This window comes from Erpetoichthys calabaricus, chromosome 17 (assembly GCF_900747795.2).
Source record: "Erpetoichthys calabaricus chromosome 17, fErpCal1.3, whole genome shotgun sequence".
In the NCBI taxonomy this organism is placed as follows: Eukaryota; Metazoa; Chordata; class Cladistia; order Polypteriformes; family Polypteridae; genus Erpetoichthys; species Erpetoichthys calabaricus.
The window spans coordinates 25,611,535-25,626,446 of NC_041410.2; the positions used below are offsets into that span (position 1 = coordinate 25,611,535).

The window sequence follows — 14,912 nt, forward strand, 5'->3', positions numbered from 1 at the left end:
TATTATGTTATATACTGGTTCTTCTTATACCTTTCAGTTGAGCCACCATCATTGAAATTTCTAAGCATATAACAGTTGTCCATTCTGGTTCTTTACAGGACATCTCATCATTTCTAAGTCATCTCTTTGTCATCTTTCAGTACATTTTGTTGTTCACTTCACTTTATCTGGCTTCCTGACATGCCTGTAAAGGTTTCTGACATTCTGTAACCCTTTATGCTATTTCTTTAAGATAAAAGCTATGTTACCCTAAAATTATTCTTCCACATGACAGAATGGAAAAAAGAAAAAATATTGTAATGTAATTGTCCATGTGGAATTTCCATGATAAATTTTACCTTAGTTAGAATCGTAGGAAATCAATTACTCAACAGAAGATTTTAAAATATAATACAACCGATTGTGCTGTACAACAGCATGTAACCAGGTACGTTAACTTATATTTATGAGGCACACAAATAAATGTAGTGTAAAATGTACAGGAAATTGAATCAAAAGAACAACCTTAATACTTTAGAATTTGAACCTAAACACGTTGGATCAAATTAAATAAACAAGTTGCATAGACAGAGAGATTGGTACGAGGTGGCCCTTACAGATCATCTGTAGATGTGTGTGTGGGTGTTTGAGTGTTTATTTCTTTCTCTTCACCATCCAGCATATGATCTGGTAGAGCATACAAGCTGTCAGCTATCTTCACTTATATATTTCTTTCAGTGTGTGAGTGTGAGTAAGCATGCTGGCCTCTCTGTGTGTACTTTTATATGTAAAATAATTACGTATCTCCAAAACTACTCATGCAAAAAATTTGCAAAGCAATAGGCCTGGTTCTGTCACTAAATTAAGTAGACTGCTAAAATCCAAGTTAAATTAAATAGTTTCTATGGCAGGTATCAATGGACATAGGACAACCCATTTTTGAAGGATATGGAGACAACTACTGGACCAAAAACAATAGCCTTGGAGCCCATAACAAGACAAACACAACAAAGTAGGAAGATCAATTTTTCTCAGAAGTTATCATTGTACAGAAGTCTCATCACTCAGGGCAGAAGTCTCAGAAGCTGCATATTCTAAAATGTTTTATCTTTGCTGAGCTGTAGTCATGAAAGAACTTTACACAGCACAAAAAAACACATTATCCATCCATTATCCAACCCGCTATATCCTAACTACAGGATCACAGGGGTCTGCTGGAGCCAATCCCAGCCAACACAGGGCGCAAGGCAGGAAACAAACCCTGGGCAGGATGCCAGCCCATCGCGGAAAAAACACATTATTTCTTGACAAAAGCTGTAATTTTAAGATGTGAAAATCAATTTAGATTTTTGACACTCATGCACACTTAGACACACATACAGACACCATGCCAAAATCAGCTTTTCTTGATGTGTTAAATATTGTAGAATTAGAACCTGAACTTAACTCTATAGTGAATTTTCGACCCCATCACAAAACTTTTATTTATATAGAAGTAAAATGACTGAAATTGCAGCTGACATTGCCATACCTGAGAAGCATTCGTAGAACATGGGCTCTGTCAGGCAGCACATTACTGGCTGTCAAGAAAGGGGAGAGTTTTTGATATTTTAGAAACTGGAAGGTTATCATGGAGATCTGTAATTTAATAAATGATCTGTCATCTACTACGATTTCTAGTCACATACTCGGGCAACAAGATCAGCAACTCTGGTTGCCAAATTTGACATCCCCTATTGACTAGTCAAGTCAAGTTGGGAAGCATGCACTGGTACAGTGTGTTGCTGCACCCACTACATGATGAAACAACTTGGGATCCCAGTTGGCAACCCCCCAGGAAGACACGTGGTCCAATCCCACCCTCTGGAAATGACCCTCTATCTGCCACAGCCAGGTATTATATGGGCGACCCCTTGGCCTGGTCCAGCCACTGGGAACCCCAGCAATGAGGATCTTACGAGCCGGATCCCCCTTGGCAAAATGCGCCACATGGCTGTAGTGCCGTAACTGATGCTCCCTCACAATGCAGGTAATGTGCCTCATTCGGAACTTCATGAGCAACCGCTCCTTCAACACAAAGTCAAACCAGCAGTACCCAATGATTCTCCGAAGCGAGACAGTACCAAAGGAGTCCAGTCTACTGACTAGAAGTTGTGTGATGTGCCACATTCTACTCATTCTAACACCATGTTTATTGTGAGTGACACAGATCATATTTGGTATCCTAGTATCAATAAAATAAATGTCCTGAAGGTTGGGAAAATGCGCTGATAGCATGTTGCCGAACCCACCACATGACAAACCACCTGGATTGGGACCCGAGTACAGCAGATGACACTTCAGCACCACATTGTGACCCAAAGAGAAAAGAAAACTATCAGTCAATGGGCTCATTATTTTAAAATTGTGTTACACACGTGGGATTGGGAGACAGCTAAAGGGCCTGAATAATAGTAGTTCCACTTCAAACCAGGGGGTGGCGAGGTGCACTGACTTTCTCTCTCAAACCTCTGCACACCATCCACAGGAAATCCCGCACGGTTCCGGCGCTATCGATGACATCACTTCTGGTCCCGATGACGTCGCTTCTGGTTCTGGTGCCATTGATAATGTCACTTCCGGTTCTGGAGCCATTAATGATGTTATTTCCGGTCCACTTGACATCACTTCCAGTTCCGGTCCCAATTATGTCACTTCCTGTCTCAGCCTTTAAAGCCGTCATCTTTACAGCCTTAAAAGCAGTTCTGTTTTGGACTTGAACCTGAACACAACTCATTAACCAAACCCATTTTGCAGCCAGGGCACAATATACAGGTGGCTGCCCCAAACCTTTTTGATGTCTTTTGTTTATTCGTGTGACAATTGTTACACATTATTTAAAACCTCTCTTTCAGTTTTAGTCTGATCTTTTAGCAAAGTTCACATGAGCACCTAATATAGTGCCTCTTGCTCTTAACTAAGATGGCTGCAATAATGTCACTCACTGATGTAAAGGCACATTATTCCTGTGTCTATAACTGCACCAGAGTCTACAGCAAACAGGGAAATGGAAAACCCTTGAGTCCATACAAGAACTAATAAAAATGAACTTGATTATTTAATACGCAAAAAGTAAAAATAAAGGCACAGCAAAAGTTTTAATTGTTATTAAAGCCTGACAATGGCAATGTCTGAACCCTTTTGTTGCTTGACTTTTTTTTTCTCCAATTTGCAAATATTAATATTTCTAAAAAAAACACCCCAAACTGCCGTTGATTTCTCATGCTACAAATAGTGTATTGAAAGAAGAAAAAACCTATGATTTGAAAAAATAGCAAGTGTTCATGTCTCATACTCACCAGAATGAATGAAGCAGCATCTTTTACTGACACTTTCCTGATAAACCACCCATGATAGATGTTTGTAAGTAGTTTCCACCATTTTAAAATTTCTGCAACTACAGAAAATATAATTACATTCCGAACTGCAGAAATTATGAAGCTGCATTAGTAGAAAAAAAGAAAAGCTTGACATTCTTCAAGTTAATGAATTATCAGCTGCTCTTTTGGTGTTGCAGATTGAGTCTGACCGAACTTAATCAGTATGAAGATGGGGAGCTCATCAACAAGGCTGCCAAACAAACTTTACTCATTGATAGCGGCTCAGATCTCAGCTCCAGCGTCTACGAGAGTGTTGGTGAGGTAAAGGATGCCTTTTCATAGCAACTTTTAGTCAAAGATGTCGGTTTTGTGTCTTCCTTTATAAATGTCTGCTTGTCTTCTGCTGATGCAGGACTCGGCCTCTGACTTTGGTCAATATTATTACCATTCGGTGAAGGACTATCGCCCATCCCTCTACACTCTTCCTGAGGATTCAGAAGGACTCAGTGATGGGAGAAGCAGCTATGTCGGTGAGTTAGTCCCAAACTATTTACTGATTGGAGCAGGCTCGATGAAAAGGTGCCACAATGACACTGTGGTTAGCAGTGCTGCTTCACAGCTCCAGAGATCTGTATTTATATCCCAAATCAATCGCCATCTTTGTGGAGTTGATGTTCTTTCTATTTTCATGTAGGTTTCATTCGATACCCTAGAGACTCTAAGTGAAAAATTTAGGGATGTGAGTGTGATTATACTGTAAGGGCTCGTTTATGCTTCACGCTCAGAACATGAATGCACACGCATCATTGCTGCCACTCATTCCCAGCATTCATTTGACGCGTCCTCTGAGCAGGTCCTCAGAAATTATTGCGACACGTGCGCAAGTTGCATTACCAGCAAAAAGTCGGGGAGTGGAGTGTGATAAAGTTGGAATATAACGTCAGAGTCTCGGTTTACTACCTACATGTGACAGACAGAAAGCCGCTATGCGGATCCTCTGGGATCAATGTGCATGCTTCGATGTTTGATGAATGGTTTGATGTGGTGAAGCAAAATGCCGACACACAAATGCATTTGTGGTGCTTTTATATTTAAACGTTCCCCAATGTAATGACATGATACATTTTAAAGGTCTCACATACCAACTTCTGTGCCGTCTGTCGTCTTTAATCTCAAAATGTCCACTTTAACCTCTGTGAGAGCCAGTCCGACCACAGACAGACACTGTTCTTAAGTCCACCACACACGTTTATTTACAATATTTACAAATTAAATGAGTCCCGCACAGCACACAATGCTCCAGCACCAAATACCCTTTTCTTGGGCCTCACAATGGTCCTCTTTGGGCCACCTTTTCTTCTCACTCCGAAGCCTTGTCCTATTTCTCCCGACTCTCACTCTTCAACTGTTGGAAGGCGGCCCCTTTTATGCTCACCCGGATATGCTCCAGGTGCCCCTTGATGAACCTCTGCCGGCACTTCCTGGTGTAGCAGAACTGCCGCACGAGCACCCGGAAGCACTCTGGGTGACCCTGAAATTCCTTCCGCCAGCACTACCTGGTGTGGCAGAAGTGCTGGCTTCCAGGGCTCTAGGATCCACCAGGCGCCCCCTGGCGGTGGGGTTTCCATGACCCCCATAGCAACCAGGGCGGCTGTCCTCTCATGACCCGGGGAAGGTATAACCCCTCTCCCGGTCCTTGCAGGCGTCCTGGCTGGGTATGGTGCCAAGCTGCCCGCCACACCTCGTAGTTTAGTTTATCATTAAAGTAGACCATCGTAACTGTCATCTTAAAACCGACCCAGTTGTTAATCGCTACGTGCCTCTAGGGTTTCCTCCTGACCTGACAGCAGCAATCGCCACACACAGAACACGTTAAATTTATGATATTCCAGCTCTCTGCACATTTAGAATTCTTAGATTTATACTTGATATCACTTTCATGATGAAATGCATTAAAGCATGTATGTTACATTTTACAGATAAGTCGTTAACTTCATTTAAATAATGAATACTGATAATTACACATGTTGTGACGGCATGGTGGCAGAGTGGTGGCATTTTGCAGTTTGCATGGTTTCCTGGTGGGTTTCCACAGTATGCTCCGGTTTCCTTCCAAAGACATGTTTTGGGGATTTGGTGATGTTAAAATGATGCTAGTGTATGTGAGTGCTTCTGTTCACCTTGCGATGAGCTGTTGCCCCATCCAGGGATTGTTTCTGTCTCATTCCTGATGCTTGCTGGAATGGGCGCATCCCTGGATTGATGGCTGTAATCATTAAACATCCTTTTCAGAGATATTGTGGCAAGGTGTCCTCGGAATTTAATGGATGTTTCAAGCAATTCGCAACAAAGCAAAGCCGAACATTTTCTCACCATGATGATATCTCGCACTGCCACCTGGTGGAATATTCCAGATTTATGTAAAGTACACGTGCAAGTATAAACAGTACAACAATTGCATAGCAGTAGCGTATGCTGGAGCATGCATCATGTCACGTGAAGTATGAACTGGCCTTAAGATGGCTTGGTACACATTTAGAGTTTGTTAATATAAGTTGGTCACTGCCTAGACCCCAGTGCTGATGGGGTGGGCTTTGGTTTACAATAAACTTACATTAGAAAGGCAAAGTTCAGAAAACAAAGAAACAAAGGGGTGAAAAATAAGCGAACATTAGAGATTCACTATTACTTATTATATTATTTTTGAACACTATGACAGAACTCTCAAAGTGTCCAAACACCAAATAATACCCAGGAGGACCAATGTGGTGGAAAAGGTGACAAATAAAACACACTGGGTGGGATGAGTAGAAAGGAGTGTCCAGACTAACTCAGTGTGACTCAAAATGACTCAGGCGCCGCTGAGAGTGGCAGCCTTTTCAGCAGCTCCATATACGACTTTATTTTTCTACCTTTTATTTTTCTCTTTATTATTTTTTATTGATCACTCCTATCACTTTCTTTTATGTGGATTCGTTCCCTGGACACTTTTACTTTTACAACGTGGACATGGATTTTTACACGCTGAGACTCGTCTATTCAAGTAGTCAACTTCAAGCGCTGAGAACAAATGCCAGTGTCGGTGTGGTTCCCTATTTACACATCACCTCACGTCTGGACAAACTGGTGAGGAAGGTAGGCTCTATTGTGGGCATGGAGCTGGACAGTTTGACATCCGTGGCAGAGCGACGGGCACTCAACAGGCTCCTATCAATTATGGAGAATCCACTGCATCCACTGAACAGTATCATCTCCAGACAGAGGAGCAGCTTCAGCGACAGACTGCTGTCAATGTCCTGCTCCACTGACAGACTGAGGAGATCGTTCGTCCCCCATACTATGCGACTCTTCAATTCCACCCGGGGGGGTAAACGTTAAAATTATACAAAGTTATTGTCTGTATACCTGCATTGTTATCACTCTTTAATTTAATATTGTTCTTTATCAGTATGCTGCCGCTGGAGTATGTGAATTTCCCCTTGGGATTAATAAAGTATCTATCTATAATAAACAGAAGAGAACACAAATCCATCTGGCTCTCTGGACCTTCCAGAACTGCATTGTCACCCTGTCTACCAGGTGGAGTGGTACTCAGTGCTGAAACAATCACTCTTTACATGCCCCATCTTCTTCTCTGGGATTTCATACTCTTGTCATTTTAGTACTTTGCCTCATCTCATTAACACTGAATGGTTTCTTGGTAGAAGGCAGCTTAGTACCTCATCCAGGATCACTCTGAGCCATGGTCTGAAATCACTCTCCTGGGTCTGGGACAACACTATATTTGCACTTGGGACAGCAGGCAAAAAGTCCTTGTTGATTTCTACTGTCATCATTGTTAAGATATGCAGAATACAGGGAAACTCATATTTGCATATGCTAATGAATATGCAGCACCACGATTAGCAGAGTATAACAGGATTACCTAAAAAAAATCAGTTTTCCTTGCCTAAAATAACTAGTGTACCTTGAAAGTCCTGTCTTCATAGTGGCCTCTGATGGGCCTGCAGTCGTAACTAGTTAGTACGCCCTAACGTTTTAGATTGTCCATTTCATGTAAGGAACCCTCACATCAGCCCTATGGGTTGATTATATGACCACACAAAACTAGGCGGTGCTGTTGATTCAGCATCTACAGTTAGTTTATGGTTTGTTAGGAGACTAAAGGAGAGAAGTTTATCATTATTGAGTCACCTCCCTCCCTGGTGTCAACTAGAGGTTTATAGTCGCTCCTGCCTTCTCCTGACTATTCTTCCTTCTTTTAGTGTAGATTCCCCTCCCTGACACCTGTCTGGACAACATATGGAATGGGATAAACGTGGGTAATACTGCCTTCTCTTTGCAGCTGTATTTTCTTTTTAACTGTAGTACTAGGGTGTTGTACCGTGTTAGCCATTATGAATGTAGAGAAAAGCCAAGCAAAATGACACCTTTTATTGGCTAACTAAAAAGATTACAATATGCAAGCTTTCGAGGCAACTCAGGCCCCTTCTTCAGGCAAGATACTTGCCTGAAGAAGGGGCCTGAGTTGCCTCGAAAGCTTGCATATTGTAATCTTTTTAGTTAGCCAATAAAAGGTGTCATTTTGCTTGGCTTTTCCCTTTTTAACTGTGTAAGACATGGATCTCTGGCCACATGCATTTTCTCTTCTTTGTAGTTTTTGAATTCTATTTCCCACATTTGATGATCAACAGATGGAACTGCTTTGCTTCTTCTTCGTCTTCTTCCAATTATGGTGTTGTTCAGGGCTGCATTAACCATTAAGCACAATGAGCACATGCTTAGGGTATCAAGGGAAGGGGGGCACCACAGAAATTTTCCATTGCCTGATTTGCCATGGACCATATGATGCAAAACTGCAAAATAAGCATTATTTTACATCTAAAGTAAATTTTGTTTCATTTTGAAAAAAAAAATAGTTATGATTTTTTTATTGTTTATATATGGAATTGGATACACATGGGGGCACCAAAATCTTTTAAGTGCTTAGGGCCTCTAAAAGTCTTAATTTGGCCCAGGTATCAGCCTCTATTATATGCTTGACACAGCAGATGTTCCTACTCTTCTTTTTTTATTTCCGCCATGTCACTTGGTTTGCCTATCACTTCTCCATAAGAAATCCACAAGCATTTCTCAATTTGCCGAGTTTCCTACCTCAAATTGTTTGGCTTAGCAGAACATATCAGGTCATAAGCTTTCAATTAAGATGAAGGTCAAGGTTGTAGCCCCAGTAGTTTGCAAGTAGTTACACAACACATGGACAGGCTCTAGCATTACATATATAGAGATATTAAAAGTTAATAAAATTAAGGCATATATAAAAGGTCAACAAAAAGGGAGCATACATAAAATTCAAAAAAAGTCAGAAGCAAATAATCTCTGCACCCAAGGGTTTACTTAGACAGATTTGTGTCCATAAGTAACCCATAAGTTGCCTACAGTAAATCCCTTATACCTCCTGTACCCCATTCCCCTCCCATCAGCTGAGTTCTTGCCAATATTCTCTTCCACCCAATGCAGACTCAATGTCCTTTTGGCTCTTTTCTGTCCTGCAAGCACTTCTTTTGTCTCTTTTATTTGCCTTGGAAACACATTTCCAACCAGGGGTTGATCGACCGTCCACTTAGTGGAGTATACCATCTTTGTAAGTCCACTGGGGTCTGACTATAGCATAAATCAGGAATTATGTATGAAACAAAGTCCCCTGTTGTTCACAGTTGGGCAGAATCTCACAACTTTTCTTTAAAATCACGTTTATTGTGTTATTACATATCCAAGTACATTTCATTTATGAGAAAGTAACTCTGGATGAGCATAAAGGGTTACTTATGCTTTTTGTCTCTGTTCTTCATTCTCAGGTGGAAGATTCACACAACGGTGGAACAGTTATGCCAACAGCCATGATTATGAAGAAGTGAAAGATTTCTCCTTGTATGAGGATGCTGGAAGAATCTATTCTCTACCTGCATCTTCAGATTATTACCAGAGCATGGTAAAGCAGAACGGTCAAGTGTCGCTTATGCCAAAGGATGACTATAAAGTGAGTAATCCTTCATAATTACAAAGCAAATCTGGTTACACAATAGTAGCAGTGAGAAATGATGTTACTGAAATAGAGTAATCCACACCCCACTTGCATGTGTCTCCACAAAGTATTCATATAATTTGCCAACTAACTTCCCCTTTCATTCTTTTGCTTACTAACTTCCGCTTCTACTCACTTCCTTACCTGACTTAGCAGAACCATGCCATCACTCCCTTGTATATTACACCATGGGGCGACATGTTCAGTAGAACTATCATAGTACACTGGATAGTGGTTCAAATCATAGACTCATAAATCAAATGTGTTGCCTAGCAGGTTGCCAAAACATCGAGAGATTTTTCCAACAGTGGAAAATGAATTCTAATAAATAGAAGAAGGGCTGGCAGCAAAATCAGCAAAAAATATAAACAGGTGGGAACTCTGCTATAGCCTGGTACACATCATAAGTTTATTTTTAACTTCTGAAGTCTTGTCTTTTATCTTTTTTTAGAATTTAGGCAATGACCATTAAAGCTGTGTCAACAAATAGAATTGATTATAAGTGTAATAATGACATCATAAATATGAGTCAATATAAGCACATTCAAATGGGGTTGGTGTCTGACTCGCTGGACATGCTCACAATTGTATTTTGCCAGCACAATGACATTGAGTTTACATTTTAATTAACATCAATAAATCATAGTGGGCAGATTTAAATTTTCTAACACAGCATTGTGTCCACATTGGACTTGCATTAAAACAGAGAACCAAAACAAGAGAAGTAGGTGCCTGCAGATGGCTATGATAACATCAGGACATCACAGATGAACTGAGCTAGGAGAGCATAGCTCACTGAAAACATGAATCAGGGTATGAAAACGTCAGAGGAGAAGGAAATGAACCAGGGTTCACTAAAAATTGAAAATTAAACTGGGAACAGAAAAGAGAACCGATGACGGGACAAATCACCATCAGTCCTGCTGGGAAGATAGTTAATGGCTGAGCACGGGTTCTAATTAATTAGCAACTTTGAAGCTCATAGACCAGTGTTTTTCAACCAGTATGCTGCTGCACAGTGGTGTGCCATTAGAGCTACCCAGGTGTGCCATGGAAATAATAGTATAGCGCACCTGGGTCTGAACCTGAGAGAGACAAACTTCACGGGTGGTCAAGACCTGTCTGAGGAGGACAGAACCCCCTGGAAAAGCAGCTCTGTGATCGCTATGCTTCAGACACAGCACTTAGAGCACTTTGGACATGTCTCCTGGCTTCTGGAATCCATCTGCCCTGGGTGTGTGGACGCCAGCGAGTCTCACAGAACCGGTGGATAGTGGGCATATGAGTTGCCTCTGAGTCACAGAAAGGAGTCAAAGGTATGAAGCAGCTAGGAGACACCACCAATTTGCTGTGTCTATTAACACTGATCTCGGAGCTGCTTTTTTATCAGCTTCTCTGGTAATCTCACCCCTCCGAAGAGTTGACAGAATATGTATGTCGTTAGTAGATGTTTTAAGATTACAGAAAGTGTCGCACCACAGGAAAAAGGTTTGGGAACACTGTCTTAGATCCAACCGCTTTGACCAAGTGAGACTCTAACAGCCTCATGTTATAATATTTTGTTTTAAGTGTGCCAAATCTATTTTTTAATGTATTTTATAATTCTCTTTTTATTTTGAGGGTATGATTATTTTTAAGTTCACACATTTTGAGTGTGTTCTTTATGGCCACAGCCATATTATTTACTGTTAATTGGCTGTTGCTACAGGAAGTTGTTATTGCATTGATGTCACAGGTCGTCTCCTATTTAAGATGGGGGTTCATTATTGATAGTGTCCCAGTTTCTGGATTCTGTAAAAACATTCCATGCTAGACAGGTAAATTCTTCTTTTTCATGTTATGCTCTGATTCTTCTGGTCTTTATGTCAAACAATCAGGCATCTCCTAATTATGGTAGAATGCTTCACTAGCCAGTAAAGAATACATGCCAATTTGGTATAACACTTTCTAGTGACCAAAAGAAATACACCAGAATACACTAAATATCTCTAACATGTTAAACTAAGCAGGGAGCACAAAGCAAACATGACGACTGGAGAGACTGGTCTCCAGATGTTAATAGTTTTCCATTGGTTCAGCTGTCTTGCCTATAAAAAGTATTCACCTCCTTGGAAGTGTTCAAATGTTAATGTTCTACAACATTGAATTACAGTGGATTTAATTTGGATTTTTTGACACTGATCAGCGGTAAAACGCTCTTTAAAGTGGCAACATCTCTCTGCTAAGGAGTCTGAATTAATTACAAATACTAAATACAAAATAATCAGTCCTGCAAATAATCACACCCCTCAACTCAGCATTTAGTAGAGGACTCCTCTGTCGATACATTATACCCTTGGACGTTTTCTCTTACTTTGATTTAACTGGCTATAACTCCAATATCGTTCACTCAATATTCATGTTCTACCCCTAAAACTAAAGGTCAGACATTTCTCTTTCAGAACTGTTACAGCTGGAGAATTAGTTATGTTGTACACATATATTACAGCAGAAATAGTCGCAAAATTCAGTGACACTTTTACCAAAAATACACTTTGAGTATTACTCTTATTTGCACAGGTGTTGGAATAAGCTTCCAAACACTATAAAAGTGTTAATGAATTTGTCAGGAACACTGAGAAAAAATATTATGAAAGTAATACGTCTATTGTTACTGTTTTTAAACAGTATAAAAAACAGGATTCTTTTTCTCTGCTTTTGCTGTTTTCAAATAAGTATCCATAGCATAAACATTCATTATTGAAATCTCATGGTCCACGTATCATTTTGAAAGATGGATCTTACTCTGTCAGAATATATATAGTTGGTAAAGAAATTTTACTAGTTATCCAAATTTAAAACACCAATAGTTACAAGATTCCAACACGTCTTTTCAAAAAAAAAAGTCTGAAATATAGAAAATGGAATGTGGTGTCATTTGACAGGTAAAACATCCCTCTCATTTAATAGATAATTGTCTCTCCGTTAAATTGTACGCAGCTGAATCACAATGTTCAAAATGGCTTTGGTAGTTACGTTTAGCTGTAATGCAAGGAAGAAAAAAACATTACATTGTGGTATTGGGGTATGTAATATGGCATTTTAATGGCAGAGCACTGAAATATAACCATAGCAGTGTGCCAATTAATGATTTCATTCAGTTTTTTAAAGTTGTGCATTATTCCTAAGTCTCGTCCGTGGGTCCAAAAACAATACGGCTAAGTTTAAAGAGTTAAATATGGTATAGCAGAAAAGGAAAAATAATAAAACTACAGAACTAATAGATTTCCCAAGTATGAGCTTGGAAACCTAAAAATATAAACTGAAGTAAAAGAAAGTAATATTTGTTTGAGTAGATTTTGTATAAAGTGAAATAATATTTCATAGCCTTTTATCAGGTTTTAATGTTGTAAAGATAGATAGATAGATAGATAGATAGATAGATAGATAGATAGATAGATAGATAGATAGATAGATAGATAGATAGATAGATAGATAGATAGTGTTAAATGGATGCTGTATAGCGCCCGACCCAGTACAGACTGACACTGAGGCACATGTTAAATCCAACCAAAGACTTTAATTTCTTCAGCTGGCGGGCACGTCTGCCCCGTGAACCCCCCAGCTACAACACAGTCCCAGTAACCACAGTAACAACCACAAATCACAACCCTTTTCTGGCACCACCACTCCTCCCAGGCAACCTCATCCTCTTCCTCCCGGTTCTGGCCCTGAGTGGTGGTTGCCGGTCCTTTTCATAGCCCACCTGGAAATGCTCCAGGTGCTTGATCACCTGTTCCTAATTGCACTTCCGGGCGGGGCAGTAGAGTTGTCCAGGCCAGCTCAGGGACCCATGCAGCACCCCCTGGTGGCCACTCCAGATCCCCACAGGGTTGTGAAGAACTCCATCTCCCATGGAACCCTGTGGGAAACTGAGGCACCATCGTCAGCCAGGGAGGCTGCCACCAAGTGTCCCGGGGGAGGTACTGAAGAGCCCATGGCCGCTCCCCTGGAACATACGTAGAAGGGGCGTCCCGGCTGGGAATGGGACCTGGTCGCCCGCCACGATAGATAGATAGATAGATAGATAGATAGATAGATAGATAGATAGATAGATAGATAGATAGATAGATAGATAGATAGATAGATAGATAGAACTTTATTTGTCCCCAAAGTGAAATTACATTTTTAAGCATTGCTTGCACCATATTTGATGGTGTATGAACTTAATATCTTGACTTTAACAGCTAATCACTAATGAATATATTTAAATGTACTTGTGTTATATTGGTGGTTGGGAGCCTGTTGGGGAATGTTTGTTTGTGTTGTTGTTTTATTTTTATGATATTCGTCAAGTCAAATTCCATGCAACTGATGCTTATTTGACAACATAGTCAAGTGCATTTTCTTTCATCTGAACAGGCAGCTTATCCGAGACGAGGAAAAGGACCAACAGGCTGGGAAGAAAGTGTCAGGACGTATGAGAGCACAGCCTTCCACCTTCCCTCAACCAGAACTTATGATGTGCCTTTTGAGATGATGGGAGAGCTGGTATGATCTGATCAGATCTGAAGACAGATTGGCACTAGGAGCACTCCGATTATCAAACAGATTTTCATGAAAAGCAACAAGTCAGGAATACAGTTTACATGTTTCTTTTAAATTTGAACAGAGATGTTATGCATTTTTCCATTAATGTTTAAAGATAGTGACTATGAGAAGTGCATTGAGGGAGTGATTCATATAATTTGCAGATGCCTTGTAGAAGTCATTAGACAAAACTCTGTTGATTCATTAATGACATACAGGATTTTTATGGCTGTCAGTAGGGACAAACCACCAATCCAGCACATATGGTATATTTCTGACATCTGTTCTCAACTGGTATGAAATTTCAGAGGCATGTAGATGAATTCATTTTGGAGTCAACATTTGTAAAATAAAAGCTTTTTAAATTTTGTGATTGTTAACTATTTACCAATAGAATGCAGTTTTACACCTACAGAAACATCTTTTTAAGTTGTGAATTTCTAATTCTCATATCAATTCCTTTGTATTTTTAGGATTTAATAATTGTTCATTTGAATAAAGTTCATATTTAAATTGAAGGACTCAGAAATCTTAATTGAGACTGTACGTGGTCTTTAATATGATAAGAATTCAGCTGGTTTTGAACACATAGAATATCAGCATATCCACAGTTGTGAATTTTGGTCAACTCTTTTTCATTTTCATGGCAAAACAAAACAAAGATGTAGCGTGGAATACACAAAACTATCTTTGTTTGACCTACCAACAGCAGAGCTTGCTAAAGACGCTATACTTCTTTGCCTCTACAACTCAAACATGGGTTCAGTAAAAAACCTGTGAGCTGTAACATTGTGCAGATATTTGCAGGGAATTGTTTTCTTAAATTTGGCCTCGTCACCATTTGCAAATTGGAAATTCAAAATATATAAAGGATGACCAATGCCATCTCTGCTCTTCTCCTTTTGTTAGTAGTACTGAGG

At 40.0% G+C, this 14,912-nt stretch overlaps 1 protein-coding gene across 1 annotated transcript in view; it reads left to right on the forward strand.

The window, feature by feature from the left end:
- Positions 1-14,427, forward strand: part of nphs1 (NPHS1 adhesion molecule, nephrin) — a 163,147-nt gene extending 148,720 nt beyond the window's left edge. The window contains exons 26-29 of the mRNA XM_051920777.1: positions 3,422-3,659; positions 3,751-3,868; positions 9,197-9,378; positions 13,825-14,427. Coding sequence (XP_051776737.1) covers positions 3,422-3,659; positions 3,751-3,868; positions 9,197-9,378; positions 13,825-13,959 — 673 coding nt within the window. The 3' untranslated portion in view covers positions 13,960-14,427. The remainder of the gene's footprint in view (positions 1-3,421; positions 3,660-3,750; positions 3,869-9,196; positions 9,379-13,824) is intronic.
- The last annotated feature ends 485 nt before the right edge of the window (positions 14,428-14,912 follow it).